Source organism: Dromaius novaehollandiae, chromosome 3 (assembly GCF_036370855.1).
Source record: "Dromaius novaehollandiae isolate bDroNov1 chromosome 3, bDroNov1.hap1, whole genome shotgun sequence".
In the NCBI taxonomy this organism is placed as follows: domain Eukaryota; kingdom Metazoa; phylum Chordata; class Aves; order Casuariiformes; family Dromaiidae; genus Dromaius; species Dromaius novaehollandiae.
The window spans coordinates 17,483,531-17,509,299 of record NC_088100.1 but is presented as its reverse complement, the minus strand read 5'-3'; the positions used below and the strand labels follow the sequence as shown (position 1 = coordinate 17,509,299).

Sequence of the window (25,769 nt, the reverse complement as noted above, 5' to 3'; positions counted from 1 at the left end):
AATATACCACAGTATTCAGAATGTGAAAACCCCAATCTTAAACAAGACAAAGTTGTTTTACCTAGATGTTTTGGACTGTAAAATTTTCAACTTTATGTCTGGCTTGCAAGGAATAAGCACAGTTCAGGATCTGAGGCATTAGTCCGTCAAGCGTTTCCTAAACTCTGGGGCATGTCCTCTTGAGTAAGGTGGGGCAGCATTTAAGTAAATGCAAATTATCTCTTGGAACAGAAAACCATAATACCACATGAATGCACCTCTCTAATTAGTCTGGGTGATGCACTAATAATGGAATTTACCCATGATGAGGGATTAGACAAAGTCATTTAGGAGACTAGTCTCTTCCTTGCCTCATCCTTTCCTCCTTCACTTCTTTGCCCTCCCCATCCAAAACAATACATACAAATAAGCATACCCTGGAAGTATAGGTAAAAGAAAAGATGGCATTGCATTTGGTATTATTAAAATGCAAGATCTGTTGTTGCAGTTTCAGGATTAGTTTTTGCACAAAATTTAGATGCTATGAATAAGCACAAGAGTTTGCCCAGGTTGACAGACATTTAAGCAAGAACATACCAGACAGTGTTCAGTAAATTAAGCTATAATCTAGATGCAAGACCCAGATACTGTTCCAGTTCAGAAAACTTACAACTCTCTTGATAAAATGGGAGAAGAAAGGAAACAAGAAAAATGTCAGCTGACAACGCAATGTGCGCTAAGAAAGCATTATAGAAGAGAACAAAGAAAGCAACTCCTAAGTGAGGAGATAAAGCTGACTCCTAACATGTCAGTACTGAAACATTAACTGGAGAATGAAAGCACTTAGGAGTTGAAAACCTTTATGAAACAAATTAATAAAGAATCCACAGGAAATGCATGGGGGGAGGGGAAGAAATTATGAAACCGAAACACCAATTAAGAAGCATATGAGTTTATGTAGAATCCTGCCACACAATACTTTGACAGCATTTCAAAGTGACTGCACGAAGAGAATGGAATTGATACAATTATTTGTTTTTAAACAGCAATGCATGTCAATTGAAGCATGTTTTCCAAACAGTTTTATTGTAGGAATACTCATTGTGCACACTCTTAAAGAATGAAGAAAAAAAGCATACTGATCTAGGTGGAAGATGTACCATCAGAAGTCTACAAGGACTAGCAATATGTCCCTTTTCATAATGTCATATCCTGTCTAGCCAGGACACTAATAGGAGTTAAATATTTTCAAAATCCACCAACATGGGGAACTAAGAGGTAGAGGTTTAGGGAAAAAACTCTTAAATGATCTAGGGGGAAGAAAAATGCAGAGCAATTTACTATTACAAAAAAAGCTCAAGAAATTGGGGAAACAGTTACGCTAGAAGCAGTCTATGAACAACAGAAAGCAGATTATGATGTGGCAGCACACAGACTAATGTTCTAGAGCAGAAAGAATTCCTCTGCATTTCTAAAAGTGTATCTGGAATACTGTAGTAAAAAATGATGCCCATCAGTGAAAAACACATGGGAGGATAGATCAGAGAATTTCATGAGATTACATAAAACGCATAATTTAGGTGAGAAGATTTGCAAGCTGTGGAAGAACATCAAGAAATTAGCTATTTTTTTTCTTAGGTTGTTAGTAAGATGAAGCTGTTAGCTCAAGTAGATTTAGTTACCGAGAAGTCCACATGTCAGGTTACACTACAAAAAGTTATCCATGATATTTTAATAAAATGCACATTATTTAATATGAATCAAGTTCATTTAAGAGCAGACTTTAAAAAGTGTGCACTAAATTTGAGAAAGACACTTCTAGCACAAGATTAAGTTTAGCCCTTAAGCAACTGCATGGAATTGTTACAAGTCAACGGTAAGTGGTTTATAAAATGTAATTTTATTTAATGTTACTTTGCTGTTACAGAGGGCATAACATTTTCACAAGGCTTTTTTGGGACTACAACCAATGATTAGCAACACACAATAGTGGTCCAAACTCTCTAAATAACAATCACTGGACAAACTTGACACCTTCTCACATGTGCACAAACCTGCATGGAAAAGTACTAAATTTTATACTTGGACATGTGAACTTCAATTGGTTTTCCCATTCCAGTGTATTAAGAAATGACATGCACTTTAGTCTGCCAAAAAGCACTGCCTGTACTCCGGCAGTAACATGCTGCTTCTAATACGTAGTAAAGTGAATACCAGAACTACAAAGGCAGGAGTGTAAGTGAACTTTTATTGGGAAGGGATATCAACTTAAACAGCAGCAACTGAAGAGTAAGAGTAGCCCCTGTTTTCAAACACACAAGCTCCTGTATTACATTATACAGGAAGCAACTCAATTTGTAAATTTCCAAACTAGAAATGCTAAACTTTATCTGGCCCGATACTTCCATACCCCTACTGAAAAGAATACACAGTAGCATGTGAAAGTCAATTATGGAAAGGAAACCCTGCAGAGTAAGAAGGGAATGTGGAGAATTAAAAGCTATGTGGAACACTTTTTAGTTGCAATTAACTACATTTTCATATCTTTACTGTAATACAAAACACAGTCAACTGGCAGGAACTGGTTCCGATTTGTTTTTAAATACCAGGTACACTTTAGTCCGCTACATAAGTGTTTGGAAGTTGCTTATGTTTATATGAAATGAAGCTATTAATACTTTTCTACAGCAGTAACCGCACACCAGGAAGGCCAGGACAAACACAAATCAAGGAATGGAGTTTTCCCAAAGCTGCAGTGTGAAAAGACTATAAATTGATTTCCATACACATGGATGGGTTTTCTTTGCTATAGGAAATCCAAGTGGAGCTATAAGGAATGGAGACGTGTAAAAAGGTTTCTTGAGAAGGAAAGGGAGAATGACACTCCATGTGCAGTTTAGTTTTCTGCACCTTCTGCAGCATCACATTCTTCTCCTGCACTGTCTGATGTCCATAACTAGAAAGAAAAGAAAAATAGCATCAACACTGAGAAATGCTTCTTTATTTCCAATAAGGGGCAACTATTGATAATAAAGAAATAGATGCAAGGAACCATAAAAACTACTGGTGCACTGGAGCTGTACAACCCTGGCTTCTAGTACTTGCTCTGACAGTTGTAATTAGAAATACTTCCCCATGCATGGGCACAGTCAACTATGCACCTTGGGTACTGAAGGCAGAGCAGACAGACAGTGTTCTACACAAGTCCAGACTTCTGTAGCTTAATAGTCAGCTATTTCATTGATATCATTCAACAAGTCTGAGATTAATGTTACTCATGAAGCTATCAAGCAAAAGCAGAGGTCTGGATCCTAAAAGTAAAGATTACCACTTTGGTTATTGAAGCTAAGCATTTTATAGAGCTAATAAAAGACATATCTACTGAAAAGGTACTGCAAAATGAGAAATATTGCTGTAATTAAGTGCAGGAAATATTCATAGGCAAGATATTCCATACCAGTAGAATTAGTAGTCCCATTAGGCACTTCCCTTCTAAAAGAGTTACTCATTATAATACACACTGAAGCATCAACTCATTGCATCCAACTGCAACCCTGATACATTGAAATTCCATGTGCGCATGTGTGTGTCTTTCTAATGAAAATAAAGCAAGCTGTACTGGATACACAAAGATATTTTGTGTCTTAGGCAGTACACAAAACAATGTTTTAATAAGGATTCCTGACAGGTCATGGACTATTACTTGCAAACTCCTTGCCTTATCTTGCATATAGTATTGACTGAATGCACATTCTCCACCTTCACTGCAAAGCCAGCAAGCAATACAGAATATTAACTATCCAAGCTGTTATTCTAGATTACACAGCATGAAGTTGAAGATGATGTTCAAACCAAGTTAAGAAAAGTTTGAACTGAAATTTATTATATACAAATTACAGTAGGGTAAACAGTCCTAGTCAGCACTATCTTTGTGCCAGACTGAAACAATGTGTTTCGTTTCATCACAAATTCGGTCCAACTACAGCCATTATATGGTTACAGATATGGGGCTAAATAACAAAAAAAGCAACTTACTGTTAGGTTGTCTCTAAGCAACTGCATGATGAGAGTACTGTCTTTGTATGAGTCTTCGTTCAGTGTATCGAGTTCTGCAATAGCCTCATCAAATGCCTAGAATAATTAAGCCATCTTTAGTCTTTCTAGTGAGTGATCATTAAGCAACAGAAAGTTAACCTTATAGATATAGGTAGCTTGAAACAAAACACAAAAGCAATGTAAGAAGTTAGTGACCTGAATTGCTCTTCTTGAAAGAGAAGTATAAAAAGCAGCAAAAGTTTCCAGTGTTGCTGAAAACAAGTCACACTGCAAATACAGCCTGCTTGTACCCCTTTAATTACACTATGAACCTGGAAGCCAGATACATTAAGATATTCCTGCACAAACTCTGGAAGATAATCATTCAGATTAGTTTATATTTCAACTCTCTTCTATTGTCCCTACAGGCATACAGAAGAAAATGTAACTTACTGTCTTTGCCAGTGTGCAGGCAAGCTCCGGGTTGTTGAGAATCTCATAGTAAAATACAGAGAAGTTAAGAGCTAGACCCAAGCGAATTGGATGTGTTGGCTGCATCTCCTTCTTGCTGATATCAAATGCCTCCTGATAAGCTCCCTGTGAGTTTTCTATTGTTTCTGTTAAGAATGAGAAGTGTTTCAACATTAGGTAGGGTTATTTTATAAATAACCTATAATAAAAAATTCCCCTAACAGGGGACTGAACAGTCCACTATTTAAGTCTGCCCTTAGCAGAACACTGCACTTATGTCAAGATTATGATCTTAAACCCACTTTAAATAGGGCTGCTGCAGTGAAAAACTATGGTGGTCAGCTAAGCTACTGCAAACAAAGGTATTCACAAGACAATGATAAGCACAGAGAAGTTAATAAATGCAAATATCAAGGTTGACTCTACAATCTTAGTTTAGCCTCTGAATATATGCACTTTGATATAGTACAGTCTTTATTTACAAGAGGTTGTGCACTACTTTCTATGAAAGTCCTGCTTCGTTCCTTGCAGAGGATGGACCTGCTTGGGTTTGAATCAGGTCGGTGTAGTAAAGAGGGCTACTGTCTCTGTAGGGCCCTCACCTCTTTTTGAGGAAGTCTGGAAGACATATACTGGGTGTTCCTGAAAAACTAGAAGTCTGCTTCCATGGAGAAGTAGGAGGGCAGGATAAAACAAAACAAGGTCCTGCACAAATTATTTGGGACAATATATGAAATATCACAGAGAAAAGCAGTTACCAGACCAAAGCAGACACTAAGAGTGCTAAATGCAGTCTGTTCAAGATCCCCCTCCCAAAGACAACCACAGGGCCAACAGGAGACCTAAAGGTGCCTCCGGAATCAGAGCAGACTGCAGGAGAAGGAAGGCTGTTCCTAGAGCTCAGAATTCAGTTCTCTTTCGAGGGAACTAATACCATAATAGCTCTAGAAGATGCCAGAAAAGCAGAAGTTGGTAAACAAATCCTTTATATATTCAGAGAGCCACAACATAGCCTAAAGTTTTCCAGTATTTACTCTGTAATGAGTGCTAATGTGCTATTCTTAATTTGTTAAAAACAGGTAAAAAAGACAAAGCTAGCAACTGCAGAAAATGTTTTATGCACTTTAAACTAGTTTATCTGAAGCAGAGAAAACATACAAGTGCTTAAAGGTGGGAGATCAGAAAAGCTTGCTTATCTCAGTCTATGAAAAACTGAATGATCAGCTCTAGTACCAGAAACGCAAGAAACAAAGGAGATTTAAAAAAACCATACAGAATATCTTCAATACCTAAAGAGATTTGTAAAGAATTTAAAGGAGAGTTGTTTATACGCTTCTCTAATTTTCTTGTTAAACTCTGGGCACTGATGTAATAACAATCTTGTGGAAGAGTTAATATGTTAACAGCAAAAGAATTTCTTAATACATGCACAGAAGGAGACTGAAATGAAAGTTGCAACGATAATCTTAAGCTTGGGATTTCCAATTCGGAGTGCCCCGTTTTGGGGACTCTGATGTTCTTTTACCCCACCCCCTCAAACCACACATGTCTGCATACATCACATCTATAGGTATGATGTGCAAGCCTTTGAAGATGTTACCACTGAAACTTTTAACAGCCCATAAAATTGTGAACTGCATCAGCACAGAGAAATAGACATGGGTAGTAAAGTTCTATCTTGCAGCTCTGCATAGGAAGGGGGAGAGTAGAGGTCTAATGAGCTCCTATGTTCAAGTAAGATTCCCAGAAGTTTGCAAAATGAAGCATGAGATGTCTGCATGGTGATACACATAACGCAAACTCTTCCAATGGAAGAAGCACCAGAATCACCTAATAAGGTTATCAATCAGTCCCTGTCCAACAATAAGCATCCATACCACTTTAAGCACAGTCTTTTCAGCCAAGTTAAGCAGGCATTTCTTTGTTTAGGCAAGCCCACAAAATTGTAACTGTTACTTGAGATAAAAGCATAACTCAGAATATTAGCCAAATAATAAGACAAAACCAAGTTGTCCAATTGTTGCTGTCATACAAATCAGGCCAAGGGTTAAGAATTCCTGAATGCAACTCATTAATGCAAACATTTTATATATTTTCATCTTTTCTTTGCTTAAGTGGCAAGCAGCTGTATTCCCACTTTGCAAATCAATCATTTAAGTAGCCAGCACTATCAAATGTCTACCATGCCCAAGCCAAAGGGACAGTCACTTCACAGCTCTGCCAGATCCCAACAGTCCACTTCCTTTCAGTGTCATGGCATCACTCTGAGATTAAATCTTAGTTTGTTATATAGAAAGGTATCAACAACTTATGCCATACCAAAACTTTAATGTCATAACAGTGCATGGGCACATTACAAGATGGTTCCAATGCTTAATTCAATATATCCTCTGAACAGAGGGTTAGACTCCTCCCCAGAAGCACTTTCTGAAGTACTCATGATCACCTAAGCACATGTTCTAAGTACATTCTTCAGATGTTCAGTATCAAGTTACCACATCAGCCACCAAGCTTTTCAAGCCTTTGTCTGCTGGGTCCAGAAGGGGCAATCGGCATCAACAATTTTAGATTACAGCTCACGTTGACAGTGTATGGAATTAATAATTCTGTTACTTATTTGTAATCCTGTTCAGTTGACTACAGTGCTGCTTCACAATTAAATGGTTAAAACTTCCTCCATGAATGAGTCCTATCAACCTATAAGAGTGTTGGAGAGCTGTTTTTTTTTTTCCTCACTAAGCTTATTGTACTGAAGAAATATGAGAAAACAACATTAAATATGTTAGCAGACCCTTAGCAAAAGTGTTTTCCAAAAGTTCTGAATAATCATTATCAGACGACTATCCAGAAGTATAAGGTAGATGGCAGGAACATAAGCCAAAATTCCCCTGCGTATTATGCTTTAAGTCTGCTCAGAATTTTATACTTGGTCTACAGGAACACTGGAGATTTCCAGTCCAGAAGCAGTCTCTCTCATATAGCTATTTTCATATCAATTCAGAATAAGATATTGGCATGTGTACTTTATTTACTGTCTCCTCTCCCATGGCTCAAAGTTAAAATCCATTAACTATTCTAAACCTGACGACCTCAAGGTACTTACGTTTTCTGTCATCACCACAGGCAACTTCAGCAAGGTATCGGAAGTAGTCTCCCTTCATCTTCAGGTAGAATACCTTGCTCTCTGGATTAGTTGCATTAGCTATTAAATATTTGTCCAACAGCTCCTGAAACATAAAGAGAATCCATCAGCTCCACATATAACATTGCAAAGTTCAATCTATTTTTCCTCTTTTCTCCAGCCAGTTTTGATGGACTCGAATGCTTGCTAAAAGTCAAAAAAGTTTAAGGGCATTTCAGATAGATGCATACTCATTTAACCTGAACTGTGGAAAGGCACAACGCTAGAGACTACATTAAGAAGTAGTCTCGAATCGATTCAGTCTATCATGATCAGACCACAAAGAAAGTGACAAAAAAGACTTACTAGCACACAGTTTCAGGACCAAGTTTTGTTGCAGAGTATGCACTTGTCATTTTAAAAACAGTTTCAAATGAGTAATTTTACTGGAAAAGTGAGATACTGCAAAAAGTTGCAGAGCTTATTCTCACTTTGCACACATACATATAAAAAGGAAAAATAACTATGCTGTATTTTGTATAAATGGGATTCATTACACTTGTGATAAAGAATCTCCAACCCACTTACCAGAGATTGCCAAGGATTTGAGCCTGTCTAGTCCATAACCATAATTCCCATTCCAGCCTTAGCCTCTTCTGCCTTTACCAGATCTTTGTAAGGCTGCAGCTTAAGACATGTGCTGGCATCCCAGGGAGGCATCCCTCACTTCTCCATTTTCCAGGAAGCAGTAGAGCAATACACTGCTCTCCAGCACCACCCTGCTGAGCTGCTGCTGACACTGCTCCCCTTGCTCACAGCTCTCCTCCTTCCTGATAGCCAGAGGGACAGGAAAAAGTTTGCAAGTCTCCAGCAAGATGAAAACTCATTCTCTCTCTCTCTCTCTCCAAGGCCATAACAAGCCCCCTGACGCCCCCACAAGGTAGAGTTGAAAGAAAAGGAGAGAAGAGGTAAAGGATTTTTCCCAACCAAAGCATAGTTTGTTCTCAGGACCTTCAGGGAACTGAGAAGAGCAATTTCTAGCTGACCTCCTTATCCCTCACCCTAGTGGTTTTACCTAACTCATCACCACCAAGGAGACACGTTCTCTAGAACTTACAAAAGATGCAAGTAAGCTCCAGCATGCTCAAGGAAGCCCCACAATACTCAGGGCAACTTTATACTAAGAATTTAAACTCTAAAGATCTGTATTCAGTTACTTGGAAAATAAACAGCTCAAAAACAGAAGAAAGTTTCCAATACTTGCAAACTGTGGCTAGTTCGGCAGTATTTTTGTTGCAGGAATACATAGCCAAATTCACGAAGCAGCTACAAAGAAAACATTTAAGAAACCATAAGCTTTTAGGGCAACCCCCCCCCCCCCCAGCATTTTAATTAATGACCATAGCACCATAATCAAAACCACGCTTTTTTTTCCCCTTACAAACAAACCTTCTACTTCCAGTGTGCCGTGCCATTATTACTTCCTTTAAGAATCAACTGTAACAGAGAGCAGCCCAGCTTAAAGATCTTTCTTACTTCCAAGTCAATTTTTGAGGTGTTGGTAGATATTTTAAACTGCTGCTTGTAGTGGGGTGCTTCCAATACAGTGAAAGAGCCCTTCTGCTTCCAATGTCCTTACTATGGATGTAATATTACATATGGTACTGCACATATCCCTTCAAAGATTCCCCCCCACCCAATGCCAGAACATCAAGAAACCATAAAGAGTTATGAAAGCTTTTACTGCAACCTTAGAGAAAACAGAGGGAGGGTAAAATGATACCAAACCTGATATATCCTTCCACTTACCAAATCAGAAATAGGAATAAATGGCCAGTTTTTATGATAGCTTAACACAGTGAAGTATGCAAGGGTTTGGGCAAATGTATTGAATACTGCTCCTCATTGGTGTTATGGAAGAAACAGCAAAAAATACAAGATACATTTCAAAACATTAAGATACAGTAGGCAGATGGGTAATACAATCCCATATGAACATACTATTTTGCACGAGTGACTCACATAGTGAAGTAAGTTATTCCCCACCCTACAGGTTTCTGCAGTGAGAGAAACTTCAGGTTTTGGCTTTGCCTAGATATTTTCCTGATGTTCTTCTCCACAAAGGCAAATACCAATGCAAGCCATGAAAGCACAAAACTACACAAAACAGTTTCAAAGTCTGAGACAGCAGTGCAGTAGCCTCAAGTTTAACACAGAAATTTGATTTAAAGAGAAATACTTCCCAGAATCAAGAAAGCTGAAGCTTAACACAACAGTGTTTAGCAAGGTTCCTTAAATCAGTCATGATCGAAGAGTAACCAGCAGCCTCTAAAAGACATTACTTATAAGGTTGAGAGTGCATTAAGCAGCACAGATTCAATTTATCCATGTGCTTGATCAAATCGGGGGGAGGTGGGGACGGGACAGGACACTGCCTGTCTAATTAGCATTGACCAGACAGTTGAGAATATGCTGTACAGGATTTGAAACCACGCATTTGACAAAAACATATCTTTGACTTTGTTTAAAATGCTGAAATAAAGCTTTTCAAGATGTTGCAATTATATCAATACAAGGCAGCAAACAAACATTCTTTTAAGCCTTCCAAAAAATGAAGATTTATTGAAAGCTTAGTACAAAGAACACTACTGATCTTATTACAAAATGCTGCTAGGACCATCTCCAAGGACAGAAGGGTATCATGGGCAATTAATGTGGCTTGCCTATCACCCCAAATACTAGTATGCTGGAATGAGCACACACTAAATGTTTATAGGAGAGCTTTAGAGTATATTATATAAGCAAAGCCCCAAGCCTAAATTCCTTAGACCCCGATGTCCATTTTTTCCTGATAGGGTAGGCCACACACGTCTTCTAGGTGCTAGAGGGGATTTTGCCATGGCCCCTGCCCTGCTGCATCCATGTAGCGCTACAGTCTTCTGTGTGAATACGGAACATCAGCAGATCCAACAACTGCTGCATGCACTACGTAGGTTTGAAAACTACTGTGCAGAGGGTCTGAGGAACTTCCAGAAAAAAGTGGAGGCTGCGAGTGAACTGCAATTGCTAAGAAAGGCAAGAGTGACCTACGTACACTGCTTTATTTCCTAGGCACTCCTCACTTGGAGGAGCCGAGCTGCCCAGGCAGCAGTTCCACTCTCAGTCACATCTCCTCTAGGACCTCTTTACCATTCCCACACCACATGGTCAGAAATCTGCAACTCTGTCTGCTAGGGTGGAACATCCTTGTTCTGGATTTTACATCTCTGCTTTTGTTTATTTAAGGGCCTTAAATGAAACAAGATTTCTTGCTTATGAATCACATAGGATAGAACAGAATACAAGCATACTTGGGCTAAAGCTGATTAATTATTTATCCAGACATTATCTTTCAAATCTATAATGTATTTGGTACAGTAAGCGAGCCATTCATCTCAAGACATTTTTTGGAATGCATCTCACCCTCCTTCTAACAGAGGGAAAACGCTGGTGAGGTAGTGAGAGCAGACAGATGCACAATAAGCTAAATAATTTACTCTACACTGTTGAAAATCAATAATGGCCAAGAAAACTTAAGGTTTCCTACATCTGTTCTCTGGCTTTCCCTACTTGGGCTTGCCTATCTTTCCATCAGACAGTAATCAGTCACGAGTCCTCACGTTAAATATCAGTTTATAATAAGTAAAATGAATACAGGCAGTCTGAACAATGAAGACAACCTCATCCACCTCGAAATTAATTTATGATAAAATTCATATAAAGACAGAGTCAGGCATTGCCATAGGTATGATTCTCTGACAAGAAAGACCATTGATTATTTTCACATAAAGCAAACACGCTCATTGCTTCTTTGGTCAGAGAAAGTTATGTATCAAAATACAGTTGCCATCATCATTAAGAAGTGTGATTGCTCTTAGCACCTTCTAAATGAAGATCTGAAAAACTAGCAATTACTTGCTCTACAAAGGGAAATATGCATTAGACATTTCCATGAAAATCCAGAAGTGATATCTGAGTGATTTGTCACTGATTTGTTCTGTTCCTGACTGACTGTCAGAACAAAGAACAGAATTAAAAAGCAAGACTAAATTTTGTTCTCAGACTAGACCTTTCATATTCTCGTATGATTACATTAGAAGATGTCTGCACTGTTACAACTCATACTTAGTATCTGCTGCTTCCTCTATACTGATGTTATTCCTTTGAGTGGCATGCTGGTCCTCTTCTACCATCACAGGATCTCTCACCCTACTTCTCATCTTTAACGTTGCTCAGCTGTCTTATATCATTTCCATCTTCACAGTGCCCTAGCAATCTTTCCTTCCTAATAACATCATATGCTCATACATGAGATTCTTCCCCCTCCTCCAGAAAGGAGGTGGGTTTTGTTTTTTGGTTTTTTGCCATTCTTGTTTTGTTTTCAAGATATGTCAACAACAAAGGACTACTAGCCCTGGAACAGATCTGCAGCTGCCTTGAAGGAGCCACTGGGAGAAGGCTAGGAGCCTGGCAGCAATCCACTTCTTCCTCCCTTAAAACTGAGATTTATTGTTTTCTTCATTGGTGACTTATTCCTTTACATGCCAAGAGAAAAACCACATTTCAATTACCTTTTTGGATCCTTTTACAGTTCTCTTTTCACTCACTCCCAAATGAGAAACTGTCCTTCCTTAAAATCCATTTCCCTCTGCTTAAGTAGTGAAAGTGGTTAACATACAATCATAGTATCAAACCATGGGAATTAACCAGAGTCAGAAATACTAAGTTTAAGTCATCAGCTCTTACCACTTCCCTGTTATTTCACCTTTACGGCAAGCAAGCTCTGAAGGAATATAACAGGCATATCTTCACTTGAGGTGCCTGATACAGACAACAAGGAAGCTCCCTGAAGACATATGTCCCCCCATAATTATTATTTTTGTATATCCATCCAGCCTTTCCTTACACACACCATACACACATCCCCTGCAATTCATACACCAGTCCCAATACACTCAGGCTTTGTCACCTGCTTTCATGACAACTCCATCTTCTAAAGATCGCCATTTGAAAAAACAAACAAGCAAGCAACAACAAAAAACCACACGGCATCTATTTAGAAGACAAGCCTGATTGAGAGGTCAAGTTCAACCATAACATACACTAAATACCTCTGTGCAGTTTAACAACTTGGCAGGTTCAAGTGGCAGGAAAACAACATCACTGATTTGCACAGTTCTCTCCTCCTGAAGATTAAGCTATAAAGAATTGTGACACCAAAAAAAGGTTAACATATATATTCTTGAGTACTACTAATTGACCTGTGAGCTACCTTCCGCACTTGCAGCATCCAGAACTGACCTTCAGTAAGAAAAACAAATAGACCTATATAATCTATGCATATATTCCAATGCCATTAACTAATAGCTATGTTTCACACTTGAAAGTTCAACACCGGAGGATGAATCTGTGTAGCTGACCTGATTCATGTTATCTACTGATCAAATAGTTTAAGGTCAAGTTTTCAAAGCAGGCTAAAGATAATCACATGCCTAGGTACTGTCAGAAAGAGTTCTCAGTGCGGTAACCTGAACTCCCACCTCAAAAATATTTACAATATATGCACCTACAGCATGTTTAGGTCTTCAAATTATTTAATTTTATACTATTAAAAGACTGATCTAACTTGCCATTTGTATTTCTCTCCAACTTAATATACATCCTTACTTTTGCTCCATCAGAAATAAAAACCAAGTCATAGTCACTATATAAGCAGCAATGCACTAAAAAACCCTACTGCCATAAAAATAAGCTGCTTAAGTTGCTGTATGATCTTTAGCAAGAAGGAGCATGCTGGTGTTCAAAATCCCTGGTGCAGAGGTATTGTGAATAAAGTTTAGATAAATTAAAGCTTGTTTTTTCCAAGTCAGACTGCTTTAGCAATATTCTTTAGTATTAAGGCCCACGTACTTTGCTTCTATCTAAGCTGTTCAGAACTGCTTAGTTTGCCCTCCTCTCCCCCCAGTCACTTGGGCATTTGATTTAACATGCTACTCTTTCGAAGAGTGGGAAGCAATTTGTATTTGCAGGCTTTAGAAACTTGAGACAAAATCCTGTCAGGCTTTCATTAACATGACAAGAAAAGCACCTTCAGGAAAGAAAAATCAAATAGAAATACTCTTCTTTGAGACAAGCAGCAGCTAATCAATATCAGTGCATACAATATTCAAAATTTGGTATTTTTCTCTCCCACCCATGATGGAAATAGTTCGCTGATACTGTATTAAAAGACCAGCTCAGACTTTAAATCAAATGCTCAGAAGTTCTTGGCTGCCCAAATGCTTATTGTTGTACCTGCAACAAAAGTATGCCATTCCAACAAGCAGTGATTTTCACAAGTCTTAAAGAGAATAGATTCAGTTTATTACTGTTTTCTAGGCACTCCTGCCCTTCCTGAACTGACACTGAATGTTCTGTATTTTGAGCTTTTAGCTTTTTTCCTTTTTTAAAAGGGTACTGATGTTAACAACAAGAACAGATGTTAAATGGGTGACAGCAAGTAACTGATTACTTAATGCCATACTTGCCGGTAACAGCACATACTTCTTGGCCAAACCTCACAAAGTCAAATGGTCACATGCAAGTGAAGAAACTATTTTGAAATAAATTATTTTGAGACAAGGTTCTTCAAAAATAACATATGCAGAGAGTACATGTTGACACCATTTTTAGCAAGTTAACCCAGCACTCTGAACGTGGATTCAACAGCACATTCAGTCTCATCTACAAGATGAGCAGTTTGCCACTTCAGCTTGGATCCAGACACATTAGGAACAGAACATAGGAAATCTGCACACTCCAGGCCAGGCTGAATTTATGTAGTGTTGCACAATACTTAGAATCTTCCCTTCTAAGGAGAGGAGAAAAGCCTTTAGTCTCAGGTATTTCAGAAGGTTTATCCAGCTCCAACATGAGAAAACCCTGTTATAAGTAGCATACAAAGAACTGGTTTCCACCAACTGCAGTCAAAAAGTAAAGCTGAAAAAGGGTGGCAAGACAGCTCAGACCAGTACGTGCCCTTAATATCATTGTAAATGGGATTTTAAACAGTCTTAATGTATAGGTTTGCCAAGCTGTTTGACAGCACAGGTGATCATACCTTTCAAAAATGCTTGTAATGACAAATGCTTGCCTGTTTTAACCATCTAGTTAGTTGGTATAAAGACTTTTTGACTATTTCAAGTCTAAATTAGTCATTCCAAACTCCACAAGTATGACTCATTGCAACCTAGGCGTGTTTTAACATTCAGCAGTTGTTTTCTTGACAGGAAAGGGAGAGTCCCCTGCTGCAACAGTAAGATCACTTTACTTTCAATAGTGTAATTCTGCAGAGGTAAGCTCTTCATCCTTCTTGACTCAAGCTCTGTGCATCAACTCCTTTTGGGAGAACAATCAATGCCTAGTTTTCATACAGCTCTCTTAAGACACTGGTATTTCAGTTAATATATTGGGTAAAATAAATATTCATCTTTTCAATAATGGCATGGCCCTACAGTAGCTTAAGACGACCTGACAAAGCACTGACAAGCACACCTGGCAGAGAAAAACATACCTGGCATGGAAAAAGAGAAGGTGACCTAATTTGTCTTTTTCATTTGGTTCCGAGTATTTGTCTACATAGTTTTAAAAAAACTGGCAGTCAATATTTAGGATTGGCCCCAAATGAAGTATCTGGAATCCCACTTAACAGATGCATTGGAAGCTTCAGCTGCAGTACGCCTGCCCACACAATTCCCACGTGGGGTTGAGATCTAGAATTGATATTCACTGATTATATTTCTCTTAAAACAAGAAGTTCGAAAGTTCTGTGGTCCCCAAAGAACTCTGTAAGCCAGGAAATAGAAGTGTGTGGAAATGCAAGTTCTTCTTTCTGTAGATTTTCAAACAAAACGAACAATTCAGTGAAAGTCAAAGAATTATTCAAGTTTTTAATGGAAGAGGCCTAAAGTTTTCCAGTTTCCCCTTGCCAAATGTAGAAGTGAGTCTTCAAAAAAAGTGTCATCCCTTTTTTTCTGTAAGTACAACTTTCACAGAAGTAATGGCTGTACAACACAGCCAAAAGCTTTCAGGAGAGTTTTCTAGGTATCGGACAGATTTATCTCAAATTGATTCTAACATTCTTCCATGATCATATTTTCCATATTTCTGATTCCTCAAAATACTTGAAATATCTTTTTCCCCTTAGTAAATATGTATTATTGACATCAAATCCTTCTCTTCATAATCCTGATATGTCTAGAAGTTTTTTTCCCCCAGTGTCCTCCATTTGTGATCTTCCATAATATGATGGAATCAACCAAAAAATATGAATTTGAACTTTAAAAATATTTCTGTATTATATACTCAGACCAGCTGCACTCAAAATGAACTGCAGTGTATGGGGGCTACTTGGGTTGAAGTTGCATTTGTGTAAGTAACTTATTTTTAAAGACAGCCTTTTGTGCTAAAAGATAAACCATGTAGGGTACTTGTCTAAAAGCTTTACTTGCTTCAGTTCTGCTCTCCCTTTGGGAAACACAGATTAGAAACTTGTTGTCATCAAAATCCAGAAAAACAGTGAACTCTAGATGTACTTCCCCCCAGTCGTGCAGTGCAGCTGGTTGAGTCAAGAGTTTTGGAAGAGCCTTTTGTATTGTTCAATTTCACATTAACTTCAAGGAAATCCAAAAACACATTATTTCATTCCATATTTTAAGAGTGTGGCAGTAATTTATTACTCCCTAAAGCAAAGAAGCCTCAACTGTGAGGATTAACATTTAAAGTTACAAAAACTAAAAATCAACATTTCAAGATTCTGTGAGAAGTTGTTATAACAGATAAAGTGAACCTTGATCTTGCTAAGGCTCTGCCTACATATTTCCACAATTCTGCAAAATGCATTCCACATCAGAACATAATTTCCTGAAGAAGTTTTTTTAGCCAGAAAATATGAGGGTGTCAGTCCAATAAGAATGTATGTAGTGTATTTAGAAAATTTAGTATCACAGCAAATTGAGGGTTTTCTGTTTACAGGGTTGAACATGGCTGCTATAGCCAATTGCTTCATGGCTGGACTGTACAAATTAAAGGTCAGAATAAAGACTGCTAGACCAAGGAATAAACCCTTATCAACGTTAGAGGCTGATAAATCAAACAAATCTTCCTTTAGTAAGAGAAAGGCACAAATGAGATCACAGCTAATTCAGGACTTTATAGTTCATTGGTCTTTACATCTAATAAATTCTGGTGGATGGGCATTTAAAGTAACTTATTTTTAGTAACTGATACGGCTAAGTGCCCAGTTCACATGTAATTTGCTAATTCACTCTGAACATCTGAATAATAATTCAAGCTTGATAGCCAGTGGTATGCTCAGCTGGAGCATTCCAATACGGGTCCCAGCTTCCTCGGGAATAGAGAGGATGAAGAACCTGAAGGCATCAGACCAATGAACTCAGAGCTACACAAAATAAATGCTGCAAACACACTGTTCAAGAACATTCTTATTTACTTTACCTAGCAAGTCTCTGATAAAATTAACTTCAAATTTGTTGCTAAAAACAAGAAGTACTTAAACACACAAATTGCTATCTGGGGGCAGTAGGCCCATCATTCTCAAAGACCAAGCATTAGACTAAAGAAGGGGAAGGATTTGAAAAATACCACTAGGACAGACACCTCCACCTAGCAAATATCATGAAGAAAGCAGATCCATGCACTTCCCCCGACCCCCAGTGTTTTCTTACTACCTTCCTCTGAAAAGATGGTATTCCCCAGTACCAAAAGAGAATGCCACGCTTCTGTTCCCATATAGAAATTGGTACAATTGATTGTTTTAAATAATGTGCCAAACAATTCCAATGTGTCTTCATACAGAGGTCAACTACTAGCAACCTTCAGTGTCCCCCTCCCCTTTAAGTTCTATTTCTTCCACTTTTTACTTCAAAAAGGCATCTATTGTATTCTTCCTAATTCAGGAAAAACGCCTTCAAAATGACTGTCCAGCGGGTAAGCACAAGACACTTAAAATCTGTTAAAAATTTTCCTGCATTAAAAAAAAATATAAAATTTGTGTTTTCACTGCCCAGTACTAACTGCTGAGCATATCCTACTTTCTCAAGGCCGCCAAACCAGGAAGTTTCCTCTCAGAAATTTAATTATTCTAGATTTAAAAGTGGACTGAGCTATAGTACAAAGTTTTAATAGCCTTGCCTACCGTCAAGCTGGTTAATCTGTATTTTAATCTTGTTAGGAAAATGAATTTAACAATGCAATTGCAATGATTCCAGGAGGTAGGTTAGGCTTTGGCTATACCACTGCTCTCAACAGTTGGTCACCTGCATCAGTATTACCATTTCCTATTTTCAGTTACTCCACACCCTGCTTTGCATAGGGTGCTAACATGCAGGACAGGTCTTTTAAGAGAGCTGTTTGGAGCTCTGACTCCGCAAAAGTAGAATCCTTCAGTGACCATTTCTTAAATTTTAAAAATAGGCAAGACATTGATCTGCCTTTTTCTGCTTTCCACAGACATAAAGTAACTCTGTTCTCTGCTTCAGCTTTACCTTAGATTCAGACATCCACACAAATCAATGATCTAACCTCACTCCAGTAGCCTCTGAAAAAGGAAATGACACTGCACACACAAATATCATGAAGACAAGCTTTCAGAACCTAAGACAGAATGCCTCACGTCGATTTATCCTGTCTTCCACTAGTTGGCCTGTAAGTTTTAGAAATTCAGTATCCAGTCATCCAGTTTGGGGCCTGCAAACTGATGACTGCATTTGATGGAGGCCTTAGCTACCGTAAGAATTCCCTGGATTATTTTCAGTAGGGCTCTAACAGCTTTTGGCCTCTGTGAGAAAGAATCCCAGTGCATTTTAGGCTTTGTTTCTGCAAGGATCAGTCCTTTCTTAGAAATGGATTCAGTTTTCCTTGCAGAAAAGCATAGCGCTCTAGCAGCAACAGTGCAGTTTTATTCTGGTATGTCATGTACCTCTGTCTCCATCAGAGAAAGAGTTCACAGAAACAATTCCTTAATTTTCTGATTCTGCCCAGTTAGCCTCAACTCAGACAAAATTAGCTATTGGTAAAACATAAGATGATTCAGAGGATTCTAATGAAAGCCAAAAAAAGCAGCAAACAAAAACCCTGTAATAGAGCCTGCATAATAGCAGGCTCTAATATGAACAAGTTAAGCTTAAAAACAAATTTGAAACTTGAATTCATGATCTGAGCTTATAGGAATAGAAAGGATTCACTTATCAAGCTTCACAATTCCTACCACCTCTTCCCTCCACACACATATTACCCTCTCAACTAAGATAGTTATTCCAAATTAAAACATTCATTTAACAACCACTCCATGATTCTGGATCTGCCAAAAAGTTACACTCCCAATCTAAAGTCTGGCTTTAAGCCATGAAGTAGCTAGTCCTTTTAGTCAGTAATTTAAAATGGATGAGTAAACAGCATTTGCTTTAGCCTGTAAAAAGCAGAGAAATATTTGAGACACTGCCCCAATCACTGTCAAGACAGCTAGTTCAAGCCCAACAGTAATATTAACTCAAGTGTTTAGCACGCCTATTCTTCAGAATAAAATTGTGTCCTACATATTCCTCAGTGTCAAAAGACTATAATGTCCTTTTAATCAGCTGCCAAAGCTTAGCCTCTACAACATTACATCTTTCAGTATAAATTCTGGCAGCTCACTGAAAGTAGGAAAGCAACACAGAAAAAGGATTCATAAAATACAAAACATTCGCTACTAAATTGTTCATATAATTAGCGGCATCAAGCTGATACTTACTGAATCTACCAGAGTTTTGTAAAATAAAAACCTAAGATTTCCCTTTACTGCAGGCCAAAGATAATAGTAACGAAAAACAAAGTTATGTTCAAAGCTTACTCGTTATCTGACATCGGGTACTTCAATTGACTTGAGGAAACTATTTGCTGCTGCAAAAATAACACCAACTTCATTTTCAATGAAGCTATTAACTTGCACCATTACAAAAAAGGAAAGGAAAAAAGAAGAGAGCTGCTTTTTAAGTTACCTTCCTGTATGTTTTTTCTAGTGATTAGCTTAAGAACTAGATCTAGAAAATGGGCAAAATCAGAAGTGGACTAAGATTTTTTTAATTTCTATTAGCATTTATTGTTTCTTAATTACAAAGCAGAAGTAGCAGCAGTATTGCGACTTTGAGGGGGGAGGAGGAAGGAAGGAAGGAAAGGGAAGCTGGCAAGAGCAATGCACTCATACACGCTTTCAACAATTAACACTGCAATCTCACAGAAGATCAAACATTTACAAGCATCCTCTCAACTGTATGACAGTAAAAACTGAAATAAGATACATCTTACAGGTCAAGGCTGTTTTATTGCAGAGATTGCCGTAAGGTGCCAAAAAACCCAAAAAACCACCAAGCAATGTTACTGCCGGTTCATTATTAAAGTTCACAATGGTTTTGTTCATTTCTAGAAGTCCTAGCCAATTTGGGCCTGACAGTACAACATCCTCTACAAACAGTTTTACATTGCAAAAACAGATGGTGGGACAGCTGAAAACCCTCATGTATGCAACTCTTCTGTGAAGATAAGTTAAAAACAGATTAAAATAATCTTTTAAATTTTGGCTAGAGACATAAGAAGAGAATAAGCAATCATCAAGGTACAGCTGTTTTCAAGCATTAACAACTGTAGTCAGTGCACCTTGCTCAAGTTTTAAACTATAAACCAGCAGTCATCAAATCACGTCTCTATTGCTCTATTCAGCATCGAGCTCTATCTAGAGCTCAACATCAGACCATAGCAACTGACCACATGCAGTGCACTACCAAATACAAATGAAAAAACCCTCAAGTTACAGGTGGAGTGAGAGCTACTTCCAATCAAGGGTTTAGGGTTCTTTCTCCTTTTCCTTTACACCTATTCTCCCTGAAGAATGAAGGGGCCTGAATGTGATATGGGGTATTGATATGCAAAGGGACTAAGGCTCTCAGCAAACCAGTTTCATCTGCTGCCCCAGAAAAGTTCCACTTCAAAGAATACATGCTACCTTTTCTGAAAGCCTGATGCCATTAAACATGCTACATAACAAGAAAGCGCTAGTCTTATATTGTATATTCCATGTTCAAAGTTTTGTACATTATTTCACCAATGCGGTGAAAGTTGTTGCTGCATCATTCCCTTCCACATTATGTAGCAAGCCTGTCTTGAAATCACTCAGAGAATAAACATGAACTTAGTGCTCAGAGAGAATATGAAAAAACATAGCTGAACTTTACAAAACAGTCAAGTCTCCAGCCTATTTTTTTATTCAGGGACAGGAGAGTTTCAAGAACAATCTGGACTATTCTTCACGAGGGAAGATTCAATATTAATTCTCTATTTTACATTACCAAAGAATTAGTCAATCCATACAGGAATTTTGGTAAAACCTGCTGGTGTACCTCCCTCAAATTAAGAGCTCATGGCAGCCACGAGTTGTTTGACAAAGTCATATCATTCCTTCATTAAAGAGCCACTCCCACCTGAAAGACCAGTCATCCAATTAACAGTTAAAAAGGGTTCAGATCACATCTACCTCTACTTGCAATTCAGACAAAACAAACGCCTTCGCTGCATGGCATGAGATGGAATAATATCTTACTGTGACCACCATCAGTGTTTGTGCATTGAATAATTACTAAAAGTTACATATATCAATTAAAGCAGGTCATCAACATAATTCTGAATGTTTGTATTTTAGTGGCAATGAAATTTAAGTTCCTTATCAAACCATGGCCTAAAAATAATAGGTTACCTAATTGGCTTGGGGCATTCTTTACAGGGGAAAAAAAAGTAACTGCAGAGTCAATTAACCATTAGAGGTATTTTATAATGCTGGTAAAAGTCTTTTTAAATAAAGGTATCTAGAACAGCAGATAAATTTTCTCTTTAAAAAGTGTGTTGCACCAGCAATGAAAAAACCTTTTGAAAAAACTGTTAGTAGTATGACTAACAGCAGTCACACTCCACCCAACATATCCACCCTTGCTAAATCCAAATACTCCAGATGACAAGCAACCTTTCCACACTACTTGCCAGCAGTTGTTTCAGTTTAGCTGCCTTCCTAAAAAAATTTAAAAAGCATCTTTGAGATTCAACTCAAAAAAGCAAAAAGCACTTTCTAAACTATTACTAAACATGAAGTTATAACTCCTAGGGGAAGGACTCAAAAACACTTTGTGGCTGAGCCTTAGGAAATTGATCCTTTGTAGTGCCTGCCCATTGTGAGTTTCAATCTCTCTGTTGCTGACTCATGGATCGCAGGAGCGATAGATGAAGGAGGAAAGGGAAAGAAGCGTAACTGCACATGGCACTCAAAGGACAGGTAAAAATATGAAGGCTTGCGGCAGATACTAACATCTCCCCCTCCCAAAGGGAGGCATATCTTGGCCAGGAGGGTAGAACAAGAAAACCATGCCCGTTCGTAGGTTTCTGTCTTCACTACTTCCTGCTGTCTGCCAGGGGAGAAATAAAGCAGAGGTGCCAACCAGTCCACAGATGAGAACAGAGCAAAAAGACTGGAATGCAGGGAAGAGCTCAGCTAGTACAAGAAAAAGCTTTCCCTACGTTAAAGGTTTGTGTTAGCGCAGCTACTAAGCTACCTGCTGTCCACCATTTGATATAACTGGAATAATTTCAATACGGACGCTGCGTGAAATGGCTCGCTACCTTTATCATTCCGTTTCAAAGACAATCTCCTCACAGGAGGAAGAAGCTCCATGTTAAGATGGTGCAGCAACCAGTACAAGATTTTGTCCAAAACCTCCTCTTACAAACTACATTTGGTAGAAGGAAAGAGGAAGATGTTAAGAAGTCTAAATAATAAGCCTTGCATATACATTAAGATGCTAGCTCCCAAACTGGAACACCAAACAAAGGAGGTTGAGAGGAGTGATAGAAGCATAAATATTAGCACTATAGCACTAATTATAGTAAAACTCTTGTCACAGGAAAGAAGAATTGGTGCCCTACACAAGTAACATCACATTCAAAAAGCTGAATTTTTTGCATTTTTTACCTGTATCTATAACTGTAGAAGCAGCTTCTTTGAAAGACATGGACTCTTAAAAGTACAGAGGAAAGGAATCAACTCAGCTGATTCAGCAGCTAATAAATTTCCAAATGATTTTGAAGCAAAGATAACTCATTTTGACTTAGAAAACAATTCCAAATAGCAGCATATGATTATTTTCAGCAAGAAAGAAGTACCCCCTTGTACATGAGCCAGAATCAAGAAGCAAATTCAGTTACTTCCAAACAGGCCACCTTTAAATTCAGGTCTCCTAACCCAGTTCAGGATTCTTCTGCCTAAAGAAATGTTTATTTCCTTATAGACTTGCTTCTTCCTCTTCTTGCGTTTGCAATACTAGACACCAAAGGTATTTTAACTGAGGTGTAATAAAGCCACTAAAGATTGTGTGCCACACAATTCTTAGTGCATTACGTATGTCCAGCTTTCTGCAGCCAGAACTCCCTGATCATGTAGAACAGGGCAACACACATTCAGCCCCCACCACAGTGCAGTGTACTTTCACTATCAATAGCACCTGGAATTCTGCAGCTTATAGAGCAAATTCTGTATTCCTGGGCTTCTTTGCCTGCTCAGGTGTGTTATGTCAGTCTTTAAACCTTGGTCTTACATTATTCGATATCTACAGCAACTTCATTGTAAAGATCCACTGAAAAGTCAACTTGAACGTGACAAGGCCAATTTCTATCCTCAGTAAAGATGTTTTACTTTATAAAACTCACACTTCTATATAAAAAGAAAATTCTCAAAATGTCTCTTACAACCCTCTAGAGAATTCTTTTCTTTGCAAGAAAAAGTAAGTGAAAGAAACACACACCCAGTTACTTTAAATGCTTTTAACAATTTATTGGCTCTGATCTGAAGAAAAAAAAAAAAGATCTCATTTTCTTTTCAGATTATCTTATAAATAGATAAGCTTACTAACCACAGTGCAAACTGACATGAGACCAAGTCTCTGTGACTCTGCAATTACATAGAGCAATACTGCATGTGGATCTCAAATACCTCTGTATGTGCTCTGCAGCACAGATGATCTTCCTCCTTACACTAACCCTCACAACAGTTGCAGAAGTTACAACATTGACTTCCCCTACCCCAGCATTATATTACACATGACATTCCTCAGCCAGCTTCCCAGTCCTTCCTCAGTACAGCAGCGTACATGAATACTTTGTTTCTCTCAAACACAAGAAGACAAAAAAAAAAAAAAAAGAAAATTCCCACTCACCAGCACCGTGGTGCAGATGGACCTGAGCTCAGACTCCACCTTCTCCCGATAGTCCTTGATAAGCTGCATCTTCTTGTCACTGGTGTCTGTCTTCTGCTCAATGCTAGAGATGACCCTCCAGGCAGAGCGCCGCCCCCCCACTACGTTCTTGTAGGCCACTGAGAGCAGATTGCGCTCCTCGTTGGACAGCTCAGCACCTTGCTCGGTTACTGCCTTCATGCAGGTGGCCATATCATCATAGCGCTCAGCTTGCTCAGCCAGCTTGGCTTTCTGGATCAACTCGGTCTTATCCATGGTGGCTGGCAGAGGGGCGAGAGCGGTATAGTAGCAAGAGCAGGAGAAGCCGGGGATGTCACACTCTCAAGAAGAGAACGCCCTCAAAACCTGCCAGAAAAAAGACAGTAAACATGATTCTGGGTTCAAGTGATACAGAATGTGATCTTATGCTGCGCCTCACAACTAAGACTGTAGCAAGTCTTGTATCCTCTTCCCCATCTCCAGGAGCATCTCCTGGATTGAAGGACTGGCAGCATCCTGCTCTTCCATGTAGAGCTAGTGGGAGAGGCACTAGTCTCAAGGGCCCACCCCCAGGGAAATTACAACCTAGAAACTGAACTGGGGAAGGCACACTCAGCTCTACCCAGAGGACAGCAGCCTAAAGAACAAGAACTGGAAATAGCTATCTTCTCACAGCTGGCTTTTTGTCCTCACCCTGCTTTCCTTCTTTGCCCCAAGCAAACATATTAACATGCTGCTTAACGAGGGCCTTGAGAAAGATACCTAGCCACCCGAAGTCCATCCTCAGCACACCATTCACCCTGCAGGTGAGTGCTGAAGAAGGATGGGGTACGCCAAAGCCATCACAAGAGGCTGGGACCAGCGAAAAATAAATAAATAAATGAATAAACGCGATAAGCTTGCCAATGGGAACGCAAGGAAGGGTTCAAAAATAAACCGGCGAAAAGCGAGGGGAGCCCGGGACACGCGCGGGGCGGGAAGCTTGGCGAGGAGGCCCGTGTCTCCCGGGCGCCGCTCGCGGAGACCCGCGGGGCGGGGGAGGCCGAGGGACCTGGGCGAGGCCCGGGCGGGGCGGGGCGGCCGGGCTGGGGCCCCGCGCCGCGCCGGCCCCGGGCAGCTTCGCCTCCTGGCGGCGGGGCGCAGCGCCACAGGGACCCGGCCTCCCCGCCTCCGCGGCGCCCCAGCCCCAGGACGGCGGCCCCCAGCGCCGCGGGGGGCGCGGCGGCGGCGGCTCCGCATTCCCGGGCGGGCGGGGAACACTATGGCACGGCAGTGGGTGGGGTCTCGGCCTGGGCGGGGGCCCGGCGGCTCCACACCGCGGCCGGCCGCGTCCCCAGGGACAGCGGGGGGGCGAGGGGGCGGCGGAGTGAGCGGCGAGGGCGCCGGAGGCCGTCCCCGCGGCGGCAGGGCGGAAAGAGGAAGCCGGCGGCCCCGCCGGGTGCGAAATGGCGGCGCTGGCTGGCTGCACCTCCCGCTCCCCGGGGCCGCCGAGGACTCGCACGCCTCGCTCACAAAATGGAGGACGCGGCGGCGCGGAGCCCGCTCCCGCTGCCAGGCGCGCGGCGCCCCGCTCACCTGAGTCCGCGCGCTAGGCCGGGCCGGCTGGCGCCACCGGATCGGCTGCCTCGCTCGGGGCTGTGGCGGAGAGAAAGAGCCGCTCCCGTCCCAGGCAAGAGCCAGCGCTAAAGGGCGTTGGCACAGGCAAGCCTACCCGCTGCTCAACCCGCGCCCACGCGGCCAATCAGAGCCTGTCCTCCGCGCCCGGCCCCGCCCCTTCGCGCCGCGGCAGCCAATCTGAGCGCAGCGCGCCGCCGCGG

At 40.1% G+C, this 25,769-nt stretch overlaps 1 protein-coding gene across 1 annotated transcript; it reads right to left on the bottom strand.

Moving 5' to 3' along the window:
• Positions 1 to 915: 915 nt before the first annotated feature.
• On the bottom strand, positions 916 to 25,685 carry YWHAQ (tyrosine 3-monooxygenase/tryptophan 5-monooxygenase activation protein theta). The gene is made up of 6 exons (XM_064508472.1): positions 25,528 to 25,685; positions 23,935 to 24,318; positions 7,589 to 7,712; positions 4,468 to 4,631; positions 4,015 to 4,110; positions 916 to 2,935 (listed from the first exon to the last, which is right to left on the bottom strand). The coding sequence occupies exons 2-6, from the start codon at positions 24,226 to 24,228 to the stop codon at positions 2,876 to 2,878; spliced, it is 738 nt and encodes a 245-aa protein (XP_064364542.1). The 5' UTR covers positions 24,229 to 24,318; positions 25,528 to 25,685; the 3' UTR covers positions 916 to 2,875.
• Positions 25,686 to 25,769: the final 84 nt, after the last annotated feature.